This window comes from Aulonocara sp. 'chitande type north' Nkhata Bay, linkage group LG3 (genome assembly GCF_057382095.1).
Source record: "Aulonocara sp. 'chitande type north' Nkhata Bay isolate Kocher_YH1m ecotype deep benthic linkage group LG3, A_spYH_male_GT1.1, whole genome shotgun sequence".
In the NCBI taxonomy this organism is placed as follows: domain Eukaryota; kingdom Metazoa; phylum Chordata; class Actinopteri; order Cichliformes; family Cichlidae; genus Aulonocara; species Aulonocara sp. 'chitande type north' Nkhata Bay.
Genome location: NC_141346.1, coordinates 36,193,188 through 36,217,377, shown reverse-complemented (window position 1 = coordinate 36,217,377; position 24,190 = coordinate 36,193,188). Strand labels below are relative to the sequence as shown.

Genomic DNA, 24,190 nt, shown 5'->3' with positions numbered 1-24,190 from the left:
TTGGCTCTGATTTTACCATTTCCATGCCTCGAACTTTGACGAACTCCTCCTTGGGGTTTGATTTCATAACCTTCATATTTGGTCAGTGCCAACTACACCCTTATGCCATGTTAAATTGCGGAGCTTTTGAGTTTTCACAATACCATGAGGCCGTGGCGCCATGGCGAATTTCGATGACTCGCCATGAAAATCTTATTGCCTCTCATTCTGTCATAGATTTTCTGACCTTGACCAAAGTGAACACATATGATAAGGCTCCATCCCTGAACATATTTCAACTGCCATATTTTACATCAGGGACAGCGCCACCTAGTGGGAACAGGAAATGTCATGTTTTACACTTTGGGGTACAGTATTGTGATGGGTGACATCTGCAGCCTCAAATTTCTCCAGGAAAGCCTTAAGGAGTTGGTCTTGGGTTACAGTGAAAACTGTGACTTTTCGCAAAAGGGTGTGACACCAGCGGCATGGCGAACTTTGATGTCACGCCATGAAGAAACAAATTAGTATAACTCAATGAAATCCAGTCTGATCAGTACCAGACTTTACAGGCATGATGTCAGACCCGCCCTGAACAGATTGATGTGCCCATTGTCGGGAATACGGACAGCGCCACCTAGTGGCAACAGGAAATGTCATGGCTTTAATTTTGTTGTACTGATTTTCACAGGTTCATCGTGGCCACCTCAAAAGCGGAGAATATCACCATCAGTCCCTCATGATGCTTCAGTGCAAAAATTGTGACTTTAAACTGAACGGCGCACCCTGGTGGCAACGCTGTCCACCATGAAAGATGAAGTGGCTTTTGAGGGGCTTGGAAAGTTTATAGAGGCTTGAAATTTGGCACACACCTCCAATGTGATGAAGGCTTTGTTGTTATGTGATCATTTTCATTGAATAGCGCGAAATGGCTCCACAGCGCCCCCTACAATATTTCAAAATATCAGCCCCTGCTCTGTGTTTTATGTATGATTCTGAAACCTGGTAAGCTTATAGGAGATATCAAGATGTACAAAAAAGTCTCTTGGAGCAATATCCCAAATCCAACAGGAAGTCAGCCATTTTAAAATTAATGTGCAATTTTGGCAACATTTTCCCCTCTTTTCAGGCACCCTTCTTTGACGAACTCCTCCAAGGGATTTCATCAGATTGGACCGATCTGCAGTTTGTGGAATCTAAAGACCTTTGTGATGTTAAATTGTGAAGCTTTTTACGTCCAGGGAAACGGGGTGGTTATGGCGGCACTTAGAGTTTGAATCACTCGCCAAAAAGCAGTAATCTGCTGTCACTCAAAAACACAATGTCCAATCTCTCCCAAACGTCTCAGGTGTGATTAGACTCGAGCTCGGAAGTGTTTGTTATGCCATTTGTACATAATGGTTAGAGCGCCACCTAGTGGAACGACTAACTAATCATGAATGAATGAGTTGAAATGTTAGCTGGTGGTTAAATGCATGAATTCCATCAATGTGACATCAGATCGGACGTGCTGGTTTTAGGTGTTGGGCGTGGCTCGACGCGCCGGGGGTGCGAGGGCCCTCATAACGCTGCTTGCAGCTTTAATTATTATTATTATTATTATTATTCCGGCAAATGAATTGGCCTTTTGAGGGCCTAAACATGCTCGAAAACTCATGAAATTTTGCACACGCGTCAGGTCTGGTGAAAATTTACGTATTTTAATGTTCTCAGACATGGCCAGGGAAAATTAGCTCAGTAGCGCCACCTAGAAAAATGAAAAACGCGAGCCCCCGGTATGGGTATGACCTACATATTTGAAAGTCGGTACACCTATATAACGTTGAGAGTCGAACAAAAAAGTCTATTATGGCAATGTCCTAAACCCAACAGGAAGTCCGCCATTTTGGATTGAAGGTGACATTTTGGGTCTGATTTTACCGTTTCCATGCGTTGTACTTTAACGAACTCCTCCTTGGGATTTGGTCCTATAAGCTTCAAATTTGGACAGTGTCAACTACACCCTTGTGCCATGTTAAATTGCGGAGCTTTTGAGTTTTCACAATAGTATGAGGCCGTGGCGCCATGGCGAATTTTGATGACTCGCCATGAAAATCTTATTGCCTCTCATTTTGTCATACATATTCCGATCTGGACCAAAGAGCACACATATGATAAGGCTCCACCCCTGAACATATTTCAACTGCCATATTTGACACCAGGGACAGCGCCACCTAGTGGGAACAGGAAATGTCATGTTTTACACTTTGGGGTACAGTATAGTGATGGGTGACATCTGCAGCCTCAAATTTCTCCAGGAAAGGCGTAAGTAGTTGGTCTTGGGGTACAGTGAAAACTGTGGCTTTTCACGAAAGGGTGTGACCTCAGCAGCATGGCGAACTTTGATATCTCGCCATGAAGAAACAAATTAGTATAACTCCATGAAATCCAGTCTGATTAGTACCAGACTTTACAGGCATGATGTCACACCCGCCCTGAACAGATTGATGTGCCCATTGTCAGGAATATGAAGAGCGCCACCTAGTGGGAACAGGAAATGTCATGTCTTACACTTTGTTGTACTGATTTTCACAGGTTCATAGTGGCCACCTCAAAAGCGGTGAATATCACCATCAGTCCTTGATGATGCTTTAGTGCAAAAATTGTGACTTTAAACTGAACGGCGCACCCTGGTGGCAACGCTGTTCACCATGAAAAATGAAGTGGCTTTTGAGGGTCTTGGAAAGTTTATAGAGGCTTGAAATTTGGCGCACACCTCCATTGTGCTTAAGGCTTTGTTGTTATGTGATCATTTTCATTGAATAGCGCAAAATGGCTCCACAGCGCCCCCTACAAAATTTCAAAACATCAGCCCCAGCTCTGTGTTTTATGTATGAGTCTGAAACCTGGTAAGCTTATAGGAGATATCAAGATGTACAAAAAAGTCTCTTGGAGCAATATCCCAAATCCAACAGGAAGTCAGCCATTTTAAAATTAATGTGTAATTTTGATGACATTTTCCCCCCTTTTCAGGCCTCATACTTTGACGAACTCCTCCAAGGGATTTCATCATATTGAAGCATTCTTCAGTGTGTAGAATCTAAAGACCTTTGTGATGTTAAATTGCGAAGCTTTTTCCGTTCAGGGAAACGGGGTGGTCATGGCGGCACGTAGAGTTTCAATCACTCTCCAAAAAGCAGTAATCTGCTGTCACTCAAAAACACAATGTCCAATCTCTCCCAAAGGTCGCAGGTGTGATGAGACTCGAGCTTGGAAATGTTTGTTATGCTATTTGTCAATAATGGTTAGAGCGCCACCTAGTGGCATGACTATAATCCTGGTTGAATAAGATGAAATGTTAGCTGGTGATTAAAAGCATGAAATCCATAAATGTGACATCACATCGGACGTGCCGGTTTGAGGTGTTGGCAGTGGCTCGACGTGCCGGCGGTGCGAGGGCCCTCATAACGCTGCTTGCAGCTTTAATTAGGGCCCGAGCACTGAGAGTGCGAAGGCCCTATTGTATCTGCTCCGTTTCTTATTATTATTATTATTATTATTATTATTATTATTATTATTATTATTATTATTATTATTATTCACCCCAAACAAGGGCCTTTTTGAGGGCCTAAACATGCTCAAAAACTCATGAAATTTTGCACACATGCCAGGTCTGGTGAAAAATTTTGTATTTTAATGGTTTTACTTATGAGCACTGGGAAATGGCTCTAGAGCGCCACCTATGCCTTGTTAAATGCAGCCCTACGACCACATGGTTTGAGCTACATGTATGAAATTTGGCACACATGTGTATCATGCCAAGACGAACAAAAAAGTCTGTGGGCCCATTGACGCAAACCCAACAGGAAGTCCGCCATTTGGAAGAGAAGGTGACATTTTGGCTCTAATTTTGCCATTTCCATGCCTCGAACTTTTGCGAACTCCTCCTTGGGATTTGGTCCTATAAACTTCAAATTTGGACAGTGTCAACTACACCCTTGTGCCATGTTAAATTGCGGAGCTTTTGAGTTTTCACAATACCATGAGGCCGTGGCGCCATGGCGAATTTCGATGACTCGCCATGAAAATCTTATTGCCTCTCATTTTGTCATACATTTTCTGACCTTGACCAAAGTGAACACATATGATAAGGCTCCACCCCTGAACATATTTCAAGTGCCATATTTGACATAAGGGCCAGCGCCACCTAGTGGGAACAGGAAATGTCATGTTTTACACTTTGGGGTACAGTATAGTGATGGGTGACATCTGCAGCCTCATATTTCTCCAGGAAAGCCTTAAGGAGTTGGTCTTGGGGTACAGTGAAAACTGTGAGTTTTCGCGAAAGGGTGTGACCCCAGCAGCATGGCGAACTTTGATGTCTCGCCATGAAGAAACAAATTAGTATAACTCAATGAAATCCAGTCTGATCAGTACCAGACTTTACAGGCGTGATGTCAGACCCGCCCTGAACAGATTGATGTGCCCATTGTCAGGAATATGAAGAGCGCCACCTAGTGGGAACAGGAAATGTCATGTCTTACACTTTGTTGTACTGATTTTCACAGGTTCATCGTGGCCACCTCAAAAGCGGAGAATATCACCATCAGTCCCTCGTGATGCTTCAGTGCAAAAATTGTGACTTTAAACTGAACGGCGCACCCTGGTGGCAACGCTGTTCACCATGAAAGATGAAGTGACTTTTGAGGGTCTTGGCAAGTTTATAGAGGCTTGAAATTTGGCACACACCTCCAATGTGATGAAGGCTTTGTTGTCATGTGATCATTTTCATTGAATATCCCAAAATGGCTCCACAGCGCCCCCTACAAAATTTCAAAACCACAGCCCCAGCTCTGTGTTTTATGTATGAATCTGAAACCTGGTAGGCTTATAGGAGATATCACGATGTACAAAAAAGTCTCTTGGAGCAATATCCCAAATCCAACAGGAAGTCAGCCATTTTAAAATTAATGTGTGATTTTGGCGACATTTTCCCATCTTTTCAGGCACCGTGCTTTGACGTACTCCTCCAAGGGATTTCATCAGATTGGACCGATCTGCAGCTTGTGGAATCTAAAGACCTTTGTGATGTTAAATTGCGAAGCTTTTTACGTTCAGCGAAACGGGGTGGTTATGGCGGCACTTAGAGTTTGAATAACTCGCCACAAAGCAGTAATCTGCTGTCACTCAAAAACACAATGTCCAATCTCTCCCAAACGTCTCAGGTGTGATGAGACTGGAGCTCGGAAATGTTTGGTATGCCATTTGTCGGTAATAGTTAGAGCGCCACCTATTGGGACGACTCTAATCATGGTTCAATGAGATGAAATGTTAGCTGGTGGTTAAATGCATGAATTCCATCAATGTGACATCACATCAGACGTGCTGGTTTTAGGTGTTGGGCGTGGCTCGACGCGCCGGGGGTGCGAGGGCCCTCATAACGCTGCTTGCAGCTTTAATTAGGGCCCGAGCACCGAGAGTGCGAAGGCCCTATTGTATCTGCTCCGTTTCTTATTATTATTATTATTATTATTATTATTATTATTATTATTCAGGCGAAACAAGGGCCTTTTTGAGGGCCTAAACATGCTCAAAAACTCATGAAATTTTGCACACATGCCAGGTCTGGTGAAAAATTTTGTATTTTAATGGTTTTACATATGAGCACTGGGAAATGGCTCTACAGCGCCACCTATGCCTTGTTAAATGCAGCCCTACGACCACATCGTTTGAGCTACATGTATGAAATTTGGCACACATGTGTATCATGCCAAGACGAACAAAAAAGTCTGTGGGCCCATTGATGCAAACCCAACAGGAAGTCCGCCATTTGGAAGAGAAGGTGACATTTTGGCTCTAATTTTGCCATTTCCATGCCTCGAACTTTTGCGAACTCCTCCTTGGGATTTGGTTGTATAAGCTTCATCTTTGGTCAGTGTCAACTACACACCTGGGCCATGTTAAATTGCGGAGCTTTTGAGTTTTCACAATACTATGAGGCCGTGGCGCCATGGCGAATTTCGATGACTCGCCATGAAAATCTTATTGCCTCTCATTTTGTCATACATTTTCTGACCTTGACCAAAGTGAACACATATGATAAGGCTCCACCCCTGAACATATTTCAACTGCCATATTTGACACCAGGGACAGCGCCACCTAGTGGGAACAGGAAATGTCATGTTTTACACTTTGGGGTACAGTATAGTGATGGGTGACATCTGCAGCCTCAAATTTCTCCAGGAAAGCCTTAAGGAGTTGGTCTTGGGTTACAGTGAAAACTGTGACTTTTCGCAAAAGGGTGTGACCCCAGCAGCATGGCGAACTTTGATGTCACGCCATGAAGAAACAAATTAGTATAACTCAATGAAATCCAGTCTGATCAGTACCAGACTTTACAGGCATGATGTCAGACCCGCCCTGAACAGATTGATGTGCCCATTGTCAGGAATATGAAGAGCGCCACCTAGTGGGAACAGGAAATGTTATGTCTTACACTTTGTTGTACTGATTTTCACAGGTTCATTGTGGCCACCTCAAAAGCGATGAATATCACCATCAGTCCTTCTTGATGCTGCAGTGCGAAAATTGTGACTTTAAACTGAACGGCGCACCCTGGTGGCAACGCTGTTCACCATGAAAAATGAAGTGGCTTTTGAGGGGCTTGGAAAGTTTAAAAAGTCTTGAAATTTGGCGCACACCTCCAATGTGCATAAGGCTTTGTTGTTATGTGATCATTTTCATTGAATAGCGCAAAATGGCTCCACAGCGCCCCCTACAAAATTTCAAAACATCAGCCCCAGCTCTGTGTTTTATGTATGAGTCTGAAACCTGGTAAGCTTATAGGAGATATCAAGATGTACAAAAAAGTCTCCTGGAGCAATATCCCAAATCCAACAGGAAGTCAGCCATTTTAAAATGAATGTGTAATTTTGGCGACATTTTCCCCTCTTTCCAGGCATTGTTCTTTGACGAACTCCTCCAAGGGATTTCATCATATTGAACCAATCTCCAGTGTGTGGAATCTAAAGACCTTTGTGATGTTAAATTGCGAAGGTTTTTACGTTCAGGGAAACGGGGTGGTCATGGCGGCACGTGGAGTTTCAATCACTCTCCAAAAAGCAGTAATCTGCTGTCACTCAAAAACACAATGTCCAATCTCTCCCAAACGTCTCAGGTGTGATGAGACTCGAGCTCGGAAATGTTTGGTATGCCATTTGTCGGTAATAGTTAGAGCGCCACCTATTGGGACGACTATAATCATGGTTCAATGAGATGAAATGTTAGCTGGTGGTTAAATGCATGAATTCCATCAATGTGACATGAGATCGGACGTGCTGGTTTTAGGTGTTGGGCGTGGCTCGACGCGCCGGGGGTGCGAGGGCCCTCATAACGCTGCTTGCAGCTTTAATTATTATTATTATTATTATTTCGGCAAATGAATTGGCCGTTTGAGGGCCTAAACATGCTCGAAAACTCATGAAATTTTGCACACGAGTCAGGTCTGGTGAAAATTTACGTATTTTAATGTTCTCAGACATGGCCAGGGAAAATTAGCTCAGTAGCGCCACCTAGAAAAATGAAAAACGCGAGCCCCCGGTATGGGTATGACCTATAAGTTTGAAAGTCGGTACACCTATATAACGTTCAGAGTCGAACAAAAAAGTCTATTATGGCAATGTCCTAAACCCAACAGGAAGTCCGCCATTTTGGAGTGAAGGTGACATTTTGGCTCTGATTTTACCGTTTCCATGCCTTGTACTTTAACGAACTCCTCCTTGGGATTTGGTCGTATAAGCTTCAAATTTGGACAGTGTCAACTATACCCTTGTGCCATGTTAAATTGCGGAGCTTTGGAGTTTTCACAATACTATGAGGCCGTGGCGCCATGGCGAATTTCGATGACTCGCCATCAAAATCTTATTGCCTCTCATTTTGTCATACATTTTCTGACCTTGACCAAAGAGCACACATATGATAAGGCTCCACCCCTGAACATATTTCAACTGCCATATTTGACATAAGGGACAGCGCCACCTAGTGGGAACAGGAAATGTCATGTTTTACACTTTGGGGTACAGTATAGTGATGGGTGACATCTGCAGCCTCAAATTTCTCCAGGAAAGCCTTAAGGAGTTGGTCTTGGGTTACAGTGAAAACTGTGACTTTTCGCGAAAGGGTGTGACCCCAGCAGCATGGCGAACTTTCATGTCTCGCCATGAAGAAACAAATTAGTATAACTCAATGAAATCCAGTCTGATCAGTACCAGACATTACAGGCGTGATGTCAGACCCACCCTGAACAGATTGATGTGCCCATTGTCAGGAATATGAAGAGCGCCACCTAGTGGGAACAGGAAATGTCATGGCTTACACTTTGTTGTACTGATTTTCACAGGTTCATTGTGGCCACCTCAAAAGCGATGAATATCACCATCAGTCCTTCTTGATGCTGCAGTGCGAAAATTGTGACTTTAAACTGAACGGCGCACCCTGGTGGCAACGCTGTTCACCATGAAAAATGAAGTGGCTTTTAAGGGGCTTGGAAAGTTTAAAAAGTCTTGAAATTTGGCGCACACCTCCAATGTGCATAAGGCTTTGTTGTTATGTGATCATTTTCATTGAATAGCGCAAAATGGCTCCACAGCGCCCCCTACAAAATTTCAAAACATCAGCCCCAGCTCTGTGTTTTATGTATGAGTCTGAAACCTGGTAAGCTTATAGGAGATATCAAGATGTACAAAAAAGTCTCCTGGAGCAATATCCCAAATCCAACAGGAAGTCAGCCATTTTAAAATTAATGTGTAATTTTGGCGACATTTTCCCCTCTTTCCAGGCATTGTTCTTTGACGAACTCCTCCAAGGGATTTCATCATATTGAACCAATCTCCAGTGTTTGGAATCTAAAGACCTTTGTGATGTTAAATTGCGAAGGTTTTCACGTTCAGGGAAACGGGGTGGTCATGGCGGCACGTGGAGTTTGAATCACTCTCCAAAAAGCAGTAATCTGCTGTCACTCAAAAACACAATGTCCAATCTCTCCCAAACGTCTCAGGTGTGATGAGACTCGAGCTCGGAAATGTTTGGTATGCCATTTGTCGGTAATAGTTAGAGCGCCACCTATTGGGACGACTCTAATCATGGTTCAATGAGATGAAATGTTAGCTGGTGGTTAAATGCATGAATTCCATCAATGTGACATCACATCGGACGTGCTGGTTGCAGGTGTTGGGCGTGGCTCGACGCGCCGGGGGTGCGAGGGCCCTCATAACGCTGCTTGCAGCTTTAATTAGGGCCCGAGCACTGACAGTGCGAAGGCCCTATTGTAATTGCTCTGTTTATTATTAGGGCCCGAGCACTGAGAGTGCGAAGGCCCTATTGTATCTGCTCCGTTTCTTATTATTATTATTATTATTATTATTATTATTATTATTATTATTATTATTATTATTCACCCCAAACAAGGGCCTTTTTGAGGGCCTAAACATGCTCAAAAACTCATGAAATTTTGCACACATGCCAGGTCTGGTGAAAAATTTTGTATTTTAATGGTTTTACATATGAGCACTGGGAAATGGCTCTACAGCGCCACCTATGCCTTGTTAAATGCAGCCCTACGACCACATCGTTTGAGCTACATGTATGAAATTTGGCACACATGTGTATCATGCCAAGACGAACAAAAAAGTCAGTGGGCCCATTGACGCAAACCCAACAGGAAGTCCGCCATTTGGAAGTGAAGCTGACATTTTGGCTCTAATTTTGCCATTTCCATGCCTCGAACTTTAACGAACTCCTCCTTGGGATTTGGTCGTATAAGCTTCATATTTGGTCAGTGCCAACTACACCCTTGTGCCATGTTAAATTGCGGAGCTTTTGAGTTTTCACAATACCATGAGGCCGTGGCGCCACGGCGAATTTCGATGACTCGCCATGAAAATCTTATTGCCTCTCATTTTGTCATACATTTTCTGACCTTGACCAAAGTGAACACATATGATAAGGCTCCACCCCTGAACATATTTCAACTGCCATATTTGACACCAGGGACAGCGCCACCTAGTGGGAACAGGAAATGTCATGTTTTACACTTTGGGGTACAGTATTGTGATGGGTGACATCTGCAGCCTCAAATTTCTCCAGGAAAGCCTTAAGGAGTTGGTCTTGGGTTACAGTGAAAACTGTGACTTTTCGCAAAAGGGTGTGACCCCAGCGGCATGGCGAACTTTGATGTCACGCCATGAAGAAACAAATTAGTATAACTCAATGAAATCCAGTCTGATCAGTACCAGACTTTACAGGCATGATGTCAGACCCGCCCTGAACAGATTGATGTGCCCATTGTCGGGAATACGGACAGCGCCACCTAGTGGGAACAGGAAATGTCATGGCTTTAATTTTGTTGTACTGATTTTCACAGGTTCATCGTGGCCACCTCAAAAGCGGTGAATATCACCATCAGTCCCTTGTGATGCTTCAGTGCAAAAATTGTGACTTTAAACTGAACGCCGCACCCTGGTGGCAACGCGGTTCACCATCAAAGATGAAGTGGCTTTTGAGGGGCTTGGAAAGTTTAAAAAGTCTTGAAATTTGGCGCACACCTCCAATGTGGTTAAGGCTTTGTTGTTATGTGATCATTTTCATTGAATATCCCAAAATGGCTCCACAGCGCCCCCTACAAAATTTCAAAATCACAGCCCCTGCTCTGTGTTTTATGTATGAGTCTGAAACCTGGTAAGCTTATAGGAGATATCAAGATGTACAAAAAAGTCTCTTGGAGCAATATCCCAAATCCGACAGGAAGTCAGCCATTTTAAAATTAATGTGCAATTTTGGCAACATTTTCCCCTCTTTTCAGTCATCGTTCTTTGACGAACTCCTCCAAGGGATTTCATCATATTGCACTATTCTTCAGTGTGTGGAATCCAAAGACCTTTGTGTTGTTAAATTGCGAAGCTTTTTACGTTCAGGGAAACGGGGTGGTTATGGCGGCACGTAGACTCTCAATCACTCGCCAAAACGCAGTAATCTGCTGTTACTCAAAAACACAATGTCCAATCTCACCCAAAGGTCGCAGGCATAATGAGACTCGAGTTCGGAAATGTTTGTTATGCCATTTGTACATAATGGTTAGAGTGCCACCTAGTGGAACGACTAGCTAATCATGAATGAATGAGTTGAAATGTTAGCTGGTGGTTAAATGCATGAATTCCATCAATGTGACATCGATCGGACGTGCTGGTTTTAGGTGTTGGGCGTGGCTCGACGCGCCGGGGGTGCGAGGGCCCTCATAACGCTGCTTGCAGCTTTAATTATTATTATTATTATTATTCCGGCAAATGAATTGGCCTTTTTAGGGCCTAAACATGCTCGAAAACTCATGAAATTTTGCACACGCGTCAGGTCTGGTGAAAATTTACGTATTTTAATGTTCTCAGACATGGCCAGGGAAAATTAGCTCAGTAGCGCCACCTAGAAAAATGAAAAACGCGAGCCCCCGGTATGGGTATGGCCTACAAGTTTGAAAGTCAGTACACCTATATAACGTTCGGAGTCGAACAAAAAAGTCTATTATGGCAATGTCTTAAACCCAACAGGAATTCCGCCATTTTGGATTGAAGGTGACATTTTGGCTCTGATTTTACCGTTTCCATGCCTTGTACTTTAACGAACTCCTCCTTGGGATTTGGTCCTATAAACTTCAAATTTGGACAGTGCCAACTACACCCTTGTGCCATGTTAAATTGCGGAGCTTTTGAGTTTTCACAATACTATGAGGCCGTGGCGCCATGGCGAATTTCGATGACTCGCCATGAAAATCTTATTGCCTCTCATTTTGTCATACATTTTCTGACCTTGACCAAAGTGAACACATATGATAAGGCTCCACCCCTGAACATATTTCAACTGCCATATTTGACATCAAGGACAGCGCCACCTAGTGGGAACAGGAAATGTCATGTTTTACACTTTGGGGTACAGTATAGTGATGGGTGACATCTGCAGCCTCAAATTTCTCCAGGAAAGCCTTAAGGAGTTGGTCTTGGGTTACAGTGAAAACTGTGAGTTTTCGCGAAAGGGTGTGACCCCAGCAGCATGGCGAACTTTGATGTCACGCCATGAAGAAACAAATTAGTATAACTCAATGAAATCCAGTCTGATCAGTACCAGACTTTACAGGCATGATGTCAGACCCGCCCTGAACAGATTGACGTGCCCATTGTCGGAAATACGGACAGCGCCACCTAGTGGCAACAGGAAATGTCATGGCTTTAACTTTGTTGTACTGATTTTCACAGGTTGATCGTGGCCACCTCAAAAGCGGTGAATATCACCATCAGTCCCTCGTGATGCTTCAGTGCAAAAATTGTGACTTTAAACTGAACGGCGCACCCTGGTGGCAACGCGGTTCACCATGAAAGATGAAGTTGCTTTTGAGGGGCTTGGAAAGTTTATAGAGGCTTGAAATTTTGCACACACCTCCAAATGGATGAAGGCTTTGTTGTCATGTGATCATTTTCATTGAATAGCGCGAAATTGCTCCACAGTGCCCCCTACGAAATTTAAAAACCACAGCCCCTGCTCTGTGTTCTATGTATGAGTCTGAAACCTGGTAAGCTTATAGGAGATATCAAGATGTACAAAAAAGTCTCTTGGTGCAATATCCCAAATCCAACAGGAAGTCAGCCATTTTAAAATGAATGTGTAATTTTGGCGACATTTTCCCCTCTTTTCAGGCACCGTTCTTTGACGTACTCCTCCAAGGGATTTCATCAGATTGATGCAATCTCCTGTGTGTGGAATCTAAAGACCTTTGTGATGTTAAATTGCGAAGCTTTTTACATTCAGGGAAACGGGGTGGTCATGGCGGCACGTAGAGTTGCAATCACTCGCCAAAAAGCAGAAATCTGCTGTCACTCCAAAACACAATGTCCAATCTCTCCCAAACATCGCAGGCATGAGTCGAGAGTCAAGCTCAGAAATATTTGATATGCCATTTGCCAGTAATGTTAGAGCGCCACCTAGTGGGACAAAAATAATGATTGTTGAATGAGATTAAATGTTAGCTAGTGGTTTGGCCATGGTGCCACAGTGAGTTTTGATATATTGCCATACAAATGATCTGTTTTCCTATTTTATTCATCTTTTATGGTTAATGTCAGGGATCAATGCAAACATTTTTGCATGTTTTTGACTTTAAAATGTGATTCTTTCAGCATTCTGTTTCACATTTTAGGCCTTGTAATTTCCCTCATGTAACATCCTAACACACACAAAATTGTGTTAGAAATGTGCCCTCAACCAGAATTTAGTGTTCCATTTGGAATTTTTTTGGTCATTATGACACATTTTTGCAATTTCCAGGTTGTATACTTTTGTACTCATTGTAGAGGTCTGCGAGTCACATGGAGTTCCTTTCCCTTTCAGCTGTGGCTTCTACAAGAATTGGGTGAAAAACATAAAAACAAATAAAAAACAAATAAAAAACAAATTAATTAATAGCCTTGAAACATAATATAATCTGTGCCACAGATTCAATGTGGTAGAGAAGACAAGGACAACCTCTCTTTGTGTGGTGTTTGCACATTAGCGAGTGAGAGTTTGCAGTTAAAGTTTACAGAGAGTGACAAAAAGAAAAGTTACTGTAGAGTTTCTCAAGAGCCCGTTTTGGGTGAAATATTAGTGTTCAGCTGTATATTGTGTTCACTGCCTCAAAAGGAATAAAGTTCTGCTGGTGCATTCTTACGTCATTCCTCTCCATCTGTCTGCTAAGGTTTTGCAATTTGATGATATGGGCGATTTATTTATTTGCCCATAAGTAAGTTTGCTAATAATGATGGAGCTAATAGAAGCAGTTAACAGGATAGAAATTACAGCACTGTTTGAACACCACCTTTTTTGCACTCTCCTCAGAGTGTGCCGAAGTGCAGTGATTTAATTACTGAAATTCAAAACAGACACAAAGAAAGGCACGAGCCTATGTTAGAAAAAATGTTTGGATGGTGGACACATACATGCTCATGCAAGTTAGTCGTGTTTGATTCCTTTGCTTGCATTATACATCTGCACAAGTAGCACACTGTTTTGGTAGTCAAATAAAATCCTAAATTGGTGACTTTATTTTTTATGGCAATTAGTTTGGACTTCTTTGTTGTAAACGTTCAAATCAGTCTGTGCATGATTACATTGCCCCGCCCATCAAAAAGTATGCACATGCATGTATATATATCTTATATTGTTGATTGTTGGACTTAAAATTGTTGGTTGGCAAATTTTTACATATCACTTAACCCTACACTGCAAAAAACAATTTTCAAGAAAGTAAAAAAAACCTTGTTTATGGACATTTTTTCTTATTTTTTGCCTAAAAAGAAAATATATTCTTAACAAGCAAGTTTTGGACAAGAAAATAAAGCTTATTCTAGGAAAATATGTCTAACTTTTCCTTAAAAGGATATTTCAGCTCATCTTGAGCTTTATTTACCAGTTACAAGGCATGACAATGGTTTGGTTGAATTTCCAGAATAAAAATAAGATTATTTTTCTCATTTCAAGAGTAAGGGCATTTAAACAGCTGCTCAGTTTAAGAAATGTATTTATTGACACTAAAGTTTAATATAATTGCTGTCAAGTTTGACACAATATGCAGTATATGAACAAAGGCAGGAACTAAAAGCACATGGTAAACATGAAATACAGGCCCATTTGAAAAACAGAAACAGCACAACTCATTCACTTTAGGCCATGTCAAACAGAATAATAGATCAGCATCAGTATATCTATACTATGGCAATGCTAAAATCGCATTCAACTGTCAGAATTTATAGGAAAACAACAACTTCATTTTAAAAATTGTCACAAAACTGTCCAAAACAATAACCTGAAAATACAGTTCATGCATGTAAAGCAGTGTACCTTTTATAAAACATATGTTGAGCTCACGTGTAGTCCAATTACATCACCCAGGTAATATTTCATGACCGCACATGTCATATCTTTGTGTGTGAAACTGTAATATGGAATGGAATCTCATATCATATCATTGTTGGCTGGCTTTCCACCACTGAATCAGTCCTGTATGCCCACATGTTACTCAGATTTCTGTTCACTGCTGATGAGGGTTCCCTCCTAGAACTGCAATTGAGATTGGTTGATTAATTGACTAGTTGCGGATAAGGAAATTAAATACAAGGTACACTGATAATTTCTAAAAAATTTTAATGTCAGAAATATACTGCATTTTATAATTTACTCTAAAATATGCATGTTTTCAAGCTGAGTTTAATAAATGGATATTCATTTAATGCTCATTGCTATTTGGCAGCTTAACTGTAGTTTAAAAGCCTTGAAAAATCCTCAAAAACCTAAAATGGGAAAGCTAAACTAAAGAACACAGGAAACATGGAAAATGTTGCAAAAACCTTACAACCTTGAACAAGGAACATAAGACATGAAAACATCAGGGAGGGAACACAGATGATAACACAGGAGAGAATACAGACGATCCGACAAAGAACACACTAAATATACACACACAAAAGGAAACGAGGAATTGGCAGACAGGCACGAAACACAGCTGACACTAATCAGATGAGAAGAGACCAGGAGGAGAATACACCGATGCAAGGCAGGGACTATCAAAGTAAAACAGGAATAAACACGAATATCGAACCAGGGACAATACACTGAAGACAAGGGAGGTACAGAGAACACCTAAACACTGGAAATAATTAACAAATAACTAGGAAACTAACTGACACAATGAATATTAATAAACACAAACAACCAAGGAGACTGCGGACCATGACAATTGGTTTATTTAAAACAAAAGTTTAAAAAAATACAAAATGTTGTTTTCTCTAGTAGAAGAAATTAAACACTATCAGAATGTTCTTTATAAATAGATAGCATTGTTGTGGATTATAAGGAATAAGCATTAACATATCTACTGTTAAGCTGTAAAAACAAGTAGACATCTAACATGAATATTTTATATGATTATTTTCAAAGATATTAAAGTATATAGTCAGTCTCACCTTACAGATTTTTGTGTCCTAATCGATCAGCTGCATCGTCCATTGGCAAGGTGGTCGGAGTGTGTTCGAAGAATGTGATACCAAAATTAGCTGTAAACACGATATTCTTTGACACATCCATCTATGCCACAATCTTCACGGAAATCTGGACTATGGCTATGTGCAGAATTAATATGACTCAGTAGGGATTTGAGGGTCAGACCCACAAAAACGATGTAGATAACACAGCGCCAAATCATTTTGTTTTACTGGTCTGTGAACTACTTTTCCCATAAAGTCAAGATAACCAGGATTATTCCATTATGGGGTAGGAATGGCTATCCTAATTCAGTGCCTTATAACAGCTGTAGTAAGTAACAGCACCCACACGTCAGTATTTACAGAACATAATCTAACTAAATAGTCAAATATTTAAATATATATCATTTTATAGGTATAAAAGAGCGAACTAAACCATTTCCGTACACAACCCCATACTCCTGAGTTGGTACAGCCCACCTTCCCGCCTCTAGCTCCGTGCCTAAGCGGTTGGATTGCAGGATTTTGGGGTCTGGGTGTAGATGCGATACAGTTGGTACAGTGTGAAGAAATTAAGGCACGCTATGGAAAAACTGGACGAAATAACAATTGCCAACCTGAAAGGTATGTGACTGTTTTGTTTTTTCTATGTTTTGTGTTCTGGTATGTTGCATGTTAAGTCGCTAGCATGGCAGGCTATACCCGGTTGTTAGCTTAGCTTAGCTGTGCGGTTAGCTTAGTTGCATTAGCATTTTTAAATATGCTAGTGCAGAAAGTTATGAAAGAATTCATGTCCAGTTATTAGTTTCAGTGTCTGTGAATTTATTCAACAAGTGTGCAAAGTGCCATAAGTTAATGCCAGTTTTACAGAAATTGTGGGAGTTTCAAATTTCTATTAGTGAAGTTATTTCATTATATACTTTAGCCCAGGAAGCAAAAAAAAAAAAATACATTTATATGTATACATGCATTTAATTGATGTATCACAAATATATTACTTTTACCAGTCAATAGGAGGAAGGTAATTTAGAACCTGTGGAGCAGTGAGGAGGGAGAATAATGGAATAGAGTCATGGTTTTAAATGGTAAATATTAAATTATGTTTCCTATGTATCCTGTCTGTTACCCAAGCAAAGCTGTCAGCTGGCTTGCACATGAGGATAATGCCATTGCATTATCCTCATGTGCAAGCCACATGATAATTGGAAACTCGTATTGCAGAAGCAAATGTTGGAGAAGACCTGCTCTCATCACTTTCACGAGATGACATCAAAGATCTGTTTCCTGGTCCTGAACATTGCCTCAGGCGTCGGGCTCTATGGCTTGCAGTGCACAAATGTGAAGAAGTAAGTTCTGTCCTATCGCTGTGTGACAAAACTGAGAACACACCAGCTTGTTTTATGCAGTTTCAAATAATTCCACCAATACTCACTTAACAGATAGACAGTAGAATCTTCTTTAGTTTTGATTTAAATCAAGTGGCCTACCCATTTATTAAATATACATATTTTTTATTGTTCAACACTTTACTGATATTTTGTTGTACTATCTTTCATATTTAGAGACCTAAAGTTCGTGTGCAATTTTATGTGAAATTAGCCCTATGTACACTGTATTTTAGAACAAGACTGCTGCTGAAAAAACGCTAACAACTACTGGAGATGGTGACTTCTTCAGAGAGGAACCCAGCACTTACCTCCATCCAAAAACTTTGGATGGAGGTAATGCTACAGTATCTTGATTTGTCTACATTTATGCTTTGCAGATTACATTATTTGCAATGTTTAATGGTGTTGCCCTGTCTTATTTTTCTTTTTTCAAACCAGTGGAACATGCAGCAGCTGTGTTCAGAGCCCTTCCCATGCTTTTCCCTTCCAGCACAGTACCACCTAAGAAGCTGGGCATCTGTAGTGAGGCTTTTTTCCATGTCCTAAAGGTAAGGCTGCAATATTCTATGTGTATATATTGTTGAATTTTGCAGTTACTCATGTTTTCATTTTATATATTTTACTGTGGAGTCAGTCAAATATTCTTAAAGTTCAGATCCCCATAACATGTTGATGTTAATAAAACCTACAAAAAAAGTTGATCTATTTTAAACTGTAATGCAACTCAAAAATTGTGTTTCTTACAGTCTTGTTCTAATACTCTTTTTTTCTGTCATGTAGACTTCAGAAGACCCTGAAGGCTACCTGCGTCAGCGACCCCTGGCTTGTCCAGTTCTGCTTGTCTCTGAAGGCAACTGCATGATAGCTGTTGGAACCACACCGGTGAGCACTTTTGACCGGAAGGATCTTAATGAGGGACTGCTCTATCTGATGGCATATTACTATGCCCTCCACCTCACATATCCATAGTGCATTTCCACGCTGCTGTCTGTCTTGCAAACTGAAATACTCAAAGACTCCATCCATGACCGAGATTCAACCCCCTCTTACAAGAAGGCGCTTGGTGAGTGGAAGTCATTCATTGAGTGAGTCTCCCAGATGACAGACTCCATCTGCCTTGTTTATCAGACTCAGTGTTAGTCAGTGAGGTTGTTTTTTTTTTCTATAGAAAAGTTGTTCAAATGTAAAACACATGTTTGTTTGTGTGGTCGTTAAACTTGTTCTTCTAAAATGTTATGTAATATAGGATTTGAAATAGTGATTGTTTTAAGCTTCAGCAAAATTTATTTTTGATACCAGCCATGAGTGTGTTATACTGTTATTATTCATTTTAAGAGTATCTGGAATATGCACTTCTTATATTGGCCATGTTACACAGTACCCTGCTGAAATGTATAATTTTAGGCATGATTCTCCTGGAACAGACCTCAGTGAGTTACTGACCCATTGCTGTGTCAATAAAAGCGCAAAATCTAAGAGTGCTTTTGCTGTCTTAATTTAAGATGAATTCCCTTATTTTTAGTAGCTTTTTGAAGAGATGGTGTCTTATTCTCAGGAATTTTTGCTGATTATTGTTCTCAGAGTCGAAACATAATTCTTATAGTTAGCTCAATCAAGAAAGAAACAATTCAGTTTTAAGAAAATTTGTCCTATAGTAAGGTGTTTTTTTAATGTGAAAAATCTAAATTAAGGTGTAGAATCTTAAAGTAAGCAAATAATTCTTGAAAACAGCTTGTTCAAGAAAGCATAATACTCATTTTAGGTGCAGATTTTCTAAATATCAAAGTGTCTTTTACTTATAATAAGTCACATTTTCTTCAAATAAGCATACATTTTAGACAATTTTGTCTAGTTAAAAGGCATATGGCAGTTAGATTAATTTGCTAGTTTTAAGAATTCTAGTCAAGCAACTTTTGCTTACCCCATTGGCAGATTTTTTTGCTCAAAACAAGAAAAATTTGTCAGATTTAAGAATATTTGGCTTGTTTCAAGTATAGCTGTTTTTGCAGTGTACTTTACACTTTGCTATTAGACTTTATTTGCCCAGACCAGAAAGCTAATTACAAGCTACAAACCAAACTCGAAGCACTAATCATCAATCAGAAGCACCCTCGATATAGATGTAACTGGATCGACATGGTTGTTTATTACTTTAATGTAAATGTAATGGTCAATAGCATGTATTAGTCCGTTATAGCCATAAGCAAGGACACCACAGGGAGTCGAACCCTATCCCAGTAAACCAGGAGTACCATTACCAGTGTCTTTTTGCTTTTTAAGGCTAAGTGGATAAAGCAAAACCTGCATTAACAACATGTGAGCATGACTACTCTGTTTGATAGCACAACTGTACTATGTGCTATTTAAAAGTGAATACTTACTGCTATCTTTAGCAAATTGTACATTTTATTTTTCTATGTGTGATGCATACGTTGTATCTGAAAGATGAATGAAAAAACAGTTACAGTAATTTAGAAGTCTATGGACAGAATTTCCTCATGTGCACAAGAACCCAGTAAATTATTGTGAAATACCCAAAGATATCTACAAAAAACTTTAAAATATTGCGTTTATTAATTAATGGTAAAGTCACTTAATGCAGGAAAAAAAAACCACTGTAATAGCAATTGGCTGAGGTTAGTCATTAAGAATGAGTGTGCACAGAATTGGGCTGACTAACATATAAAGCATAGCTAGAAGTGAGGTGTAACCTTTCCACTTCCCTCCCTTACTCAGCCATTGTGATTCAGTTAAAGGACTAGATATTACAGTCCCTGATAATGCATTGCTTTAGGATAGGAGAGAGCAGAGAGGAGAGCTAGAAGGGGGGCTGCACCAAGACACCAGACGTTCAACCTCCCTCCTGTAGGCAGACTCGTCCCCGTCCGAGATGAGTCCAATAACGGTGGTGTCATCTGCAAACTTGATTAGCTTGACAGACTGGTGGGTGGTGGTGTCATCTGCAAACTTGATTAGCTTGACAGACTGGTGGGTGGAGGTGCAGCAGTTGGTGTACAGGGAGAAGAGCAGAGGAGAAAGAACACAGCCCTGAGGGGAGCCGGTGCTGATGGTCCGGGAGTCCGAGACATTCTTTCCCAGCCTCACATGCTGCTTCCTGTCCGTCAGGAAGTCAGTGATCCACCGGCAGATGGGATCAGGCACATTCATCTGGGAAAGCTTGTCTCGGAGATGGTCTGGAAGGATGGTGTTGAAGGCAGAGCTGAAGTCCACAAACAGGATCCTGGCGTAGGTTCCTGGGGAGTCCAGATGCTGCAGGATGAAGTGTAGGGCCATGTTGATGGCGTCGTCTACAGACCTGTTGGCTCTATATGCAAACTGCAGGGGGTCCAGGAGGGGGGCCGTGAGGGTCTTGAGATGGGAGAGAACTAGGCGCTCAAATGACTTCATGACCACAGATATCAGAGCCACGGGTCTGTAGTCATTTAGTCCAGTGATCCTAGGTTTCTTGGGGACAGGGATTATGGTAGAGGACTTGAAGCAGGCAGGCACATGACATGCCTGCAGTGAGGAGTTGAAGATGCCATGAGTCCACAGAGGTGATGGGGGTGTCAGTCAGGTTGATGGGGGGGAGTGGGGCTGTGTGCTTCCTGAAGTCCACAATAATCTCCACTGTCTTCTGGGCATTCAGCACCAGGTTGTTGTGGCTGCACCAAGACACCAGACGTTCAACCTCCCTCCTGTAGGCAGACTCGTCCCCGTCCGAGATGAGTCCAATAACGGTGGTGTCATCTGCAAACTTGATTAGCTTGACAGACTGGTGGGTGGAGGTGCAGCAGTTGGTGTACAGGGAGAAGAGCAGAGGAGAAAGAACACAGCCCTGAGGGGAGCCGGTGCTGATGGTCCGGAAGTCCGAGACATTCTTTCCCAGCCTCACATGCTGCTTCCTGTCCGTCAGGAAGTCAGTGATCCACCGGCAGATGGGATCAGGCACATTCATCTGGGAAAGCTTGTCTCGGAGATGGTCTGGAAGGATGGTGTTGAAGGCAGAGCTGAAGTCCACAAACAGGATCCTGGCGTAGGTTCCTGGGGAGTCCAGATGCTGCAGGATGAAGTGTAGGGCCATGTTGATGGCGTCGTCTACAGACCTGTTGGCTCTATATGCAAACTGCAGGGGGTCCAGGAGGGGGGCCGTGAGGGTCTTGAGATGGGAGAGAACTAGGCGCTCAAATGACTTCATGACCACAGATGTCAGAGCCACGGGTCTGTAGTCATTTAGTCCAGTGATCCTAGGTTTCTTGGGGACAGGGATTATGGTAGAGGACTTGAAGCAGGCAGGCACATGACATGCCTGCAGTGAGGAGTTGAAGATGCCATGAGTCCACAGAGGTGATGGGGGTGTCAGTCAGGATGATGGGGGGGAGTGGGGCTGTGTGCTTCCTGAAGTCCACAATAATCTCCACTGTCTTCTGGGCATTCAGCACCAGGTTGTTGTGGCTGCACCAAGACACCAGACGTTCAACCTCCCTCCTGTAGGCAGACTCGTCCCCGTCCGAGATGAGTCCAATAACGGTGGTGTCATCTGCAAACTTGATTAGCTTGACAGACTGGTGGGTGGTGGTGTCATCTGCAAACTTGATTAGCTTGACAGACTGGTGGGTGGAGGTGCAGCAGTTGGTGTACAGGGAGAAGAGCAGAGGAGAAAGAACACAGCCCTGAGGGGAGCCGGTGCTGATGGTCCGGAAGTCCGAGGCATTCTTTCCCAGCCTCACATGCTGCTTCCTGTCCGTCAGGAAGTCAGTGATCCACCGGCAGATGGGATCAGGCACATTCATCTGGGAAAGCTTGTCTCGGAGATGGTCTGGAAGGATGGTGTTGAAGGCAGAGCTGAAGTCCACAAACAGGATCCTGGCGTAGGTTCCTGGGGAGTCCAGATGCTGCAGGATGAAGTGTAGGGCCATGTTGATGGCGTCGTCTACAGACCTGTTGGCTCTATATGCAAACTGCAGGGGGTCCAGGAGGGGGGGCGTGAGGGTCTTGAGATGGGAGAGAACTAGGCGCTCAAATGACTTCATGACCACAGATGTCAGAGCCACGGGTCTGTAGTCATTTAGTCCAGTGATCCTAGGTTTCTTGGGGACAGGGATTATGGTAGAGGACTTGAAGCAGGCAGGCACATGACATGCCTGCAGTGAGGAGTTGAAGATGCCAGAAAACACTGGGGCCAGCTCGTTTGCACAGTGTCTGAGGGTGGCAGGAGACACACCGTCTGGGCCGGGAGCTTTCCGAGCATTCAGACTCTTAAACTGCTTCCTCACATCTGCTTCATGATTTACGGAGGATTTACGGAGGATAACTTCTTCAACGGGATAGAATAGGTGATAGAGAGAAGTAAGACAAAAGGGACAAGATAGGAGAGAGCAGAGAGGAGAGCTAGAAGGGGGGCGCCTGGTCTGGCTTCCCACACCTCCCCGCCGGTTTAGGCTGTACGCTCTACCTCCCCACTGCGTTCCAGAAAAGGGAAGAAGAGTAGAGGGGAGAAGAGCGGAATATTTCTTTTCTCTTTAGCATTTACGGAGGATAACTTCTTCAACGGGATAGAATAGGTGATAGAGAGAAGTAAGTCAAAAGGGACAAGATAGGAGAGAGCACAGAGGAGAGCTAGAAGGGGGGCGCCTGGTCTGGCTTCCCACACCTCCCCGCCGGTTTAGGCTGTACGCTCTACCTCCCCACTGCGTTCCAGAAAAGGGAAGAAGAGAAGAGAGGAGAAGAGCGGAATATTTCTTTTCTCTCATGGTTAGCTGTGCTTTTTGTACTTTTAGGTCATTATTTACATAAATTTACACACACACACACACACACACACTGCTGCTCACTGCCCTTTTGTCATGTAGGAGTCTTGGATTTAAACGTACACAAAATCCCTTCATGGTCACTAAAATATGTTGGAAAGACTACAGCTTTTACATTATAATGTGTTGTTTTAACATACACATGATCAATTAATGTGCCCTTCTCTGTGGTGGGCTGTGTTACATGTTGAATGAATCCTTTGTCTGTGACAAACTTGCAAATACTTGAAGATTTTAGAACATTGTCATTAAAATCTCCCATTACTACTACTGTATTACTTTTTTTATCTAGCCAATCAAGTAACTTTCCTAGGTTTTGTTTAAACAGTGCCATGGTATAAGAAGGAGGCCGATAAATAACTGCTATTAAAATGTTCAATGTACAATAGTTGCAAAGTAAACATTCTAAATTGGCATCTGGTATAGCTATAATTTCAGATGTCAAACTGTCTGCAGTATACATGCCAACGCCACCATGCTGTTGGCTTTGTATTTCAATAAATGTTGGGTTACTTCTAGTGTAAGATGCACTTCGTGGATTATGCTGAAACCCATAACCGTCAATTTTTACAGTGTCTAATGAAGAATCGGCAGACATCCATGTCTCTGTAACAGCAATACAGTTAGGCTGCAAATGCTGTGTGCACAATACCAGATCAGCTACATGTAGAGTTAAATTCTGCACATTCATTAACACTACTGTGAAATCACGTGTCTTAGTACATGCTGTATTTTCAGACAAAAATTGGGGCATTCTTTCGATTACATCCTTTACACCACCTTTAGAGTAAATAGCTTTTTCATTGAAATCTTGAATTATTAAACCTGACAGACTCCTAACACGACTTAAGGCAACATATGCCTGTCCTGGAGCAAACACATTTTTAAGAGACACTACTGCATCATCAACAGTAACTCCTTGTACCTTATGTACTGTACAAGCCCATGCAAGTTTCAGTGGAAACTGCCGTCGCAATCC

At 42.1% G+C, this 24,190-nt stretch overlaps 1 protein-coding gene across 1 annotated transcript; it reads left to right on the top strand.

Annotated features, from left to right (window-relative positions):
- The first annotated feature begins 14,320 nt into the window (after positions 1–14,320).
- Positions 14,321–18,903, top strand: LOC147335404 (uncharacterized). Its single transcript, XM_086278893.1, has 5 exons — positions 14,321–16,637; positions 17,235–17,359; positions 17,635–17,734; positions 17,840–17,949; positions 18,182–18,903. Exons 1-5 carry the CDS (start codon positions 16,556–16,558, stop codon positions 18,368–18,370), a joined length of 606 nt encoding a protein of 201 aa, XP_086135019.1. The 5' UTR covers positions 14,321–16,555; the 3' UTR covers positions 18,371–18,903.
- The last annotated feature ends 5,287 nt before the right edge of the window (positions 18,904–24,190 follow it).

What these genes read in the sequence shown, in the direction of transcription:
- LOC147335404 (XM_086278893.1), top strand. Translation starts at nt 16,556, where the DNA reads ATGCGATACAGTTGGTACAGTGTGAAGAAATTAAGGCACGCTATGGAA. An exon ending in AACAATTGCCAACCTGAAAG is followed by an intron (nt 16,638 to 17,234) that starts GTATGTGACTGT and finishes CTCGTATTGCAG; the next exon opens with AAGCAAATGTTGGAGAAGAC. An exon ending in TCCAAAAACTTTGGATGGAG is followed by an intron (nt 17,735 to 17,839) that starts GTAATGCTACAG and finishes TTTTCAAACCAG; the next exon opens with TGGAACATGCAGCAGCTGTG.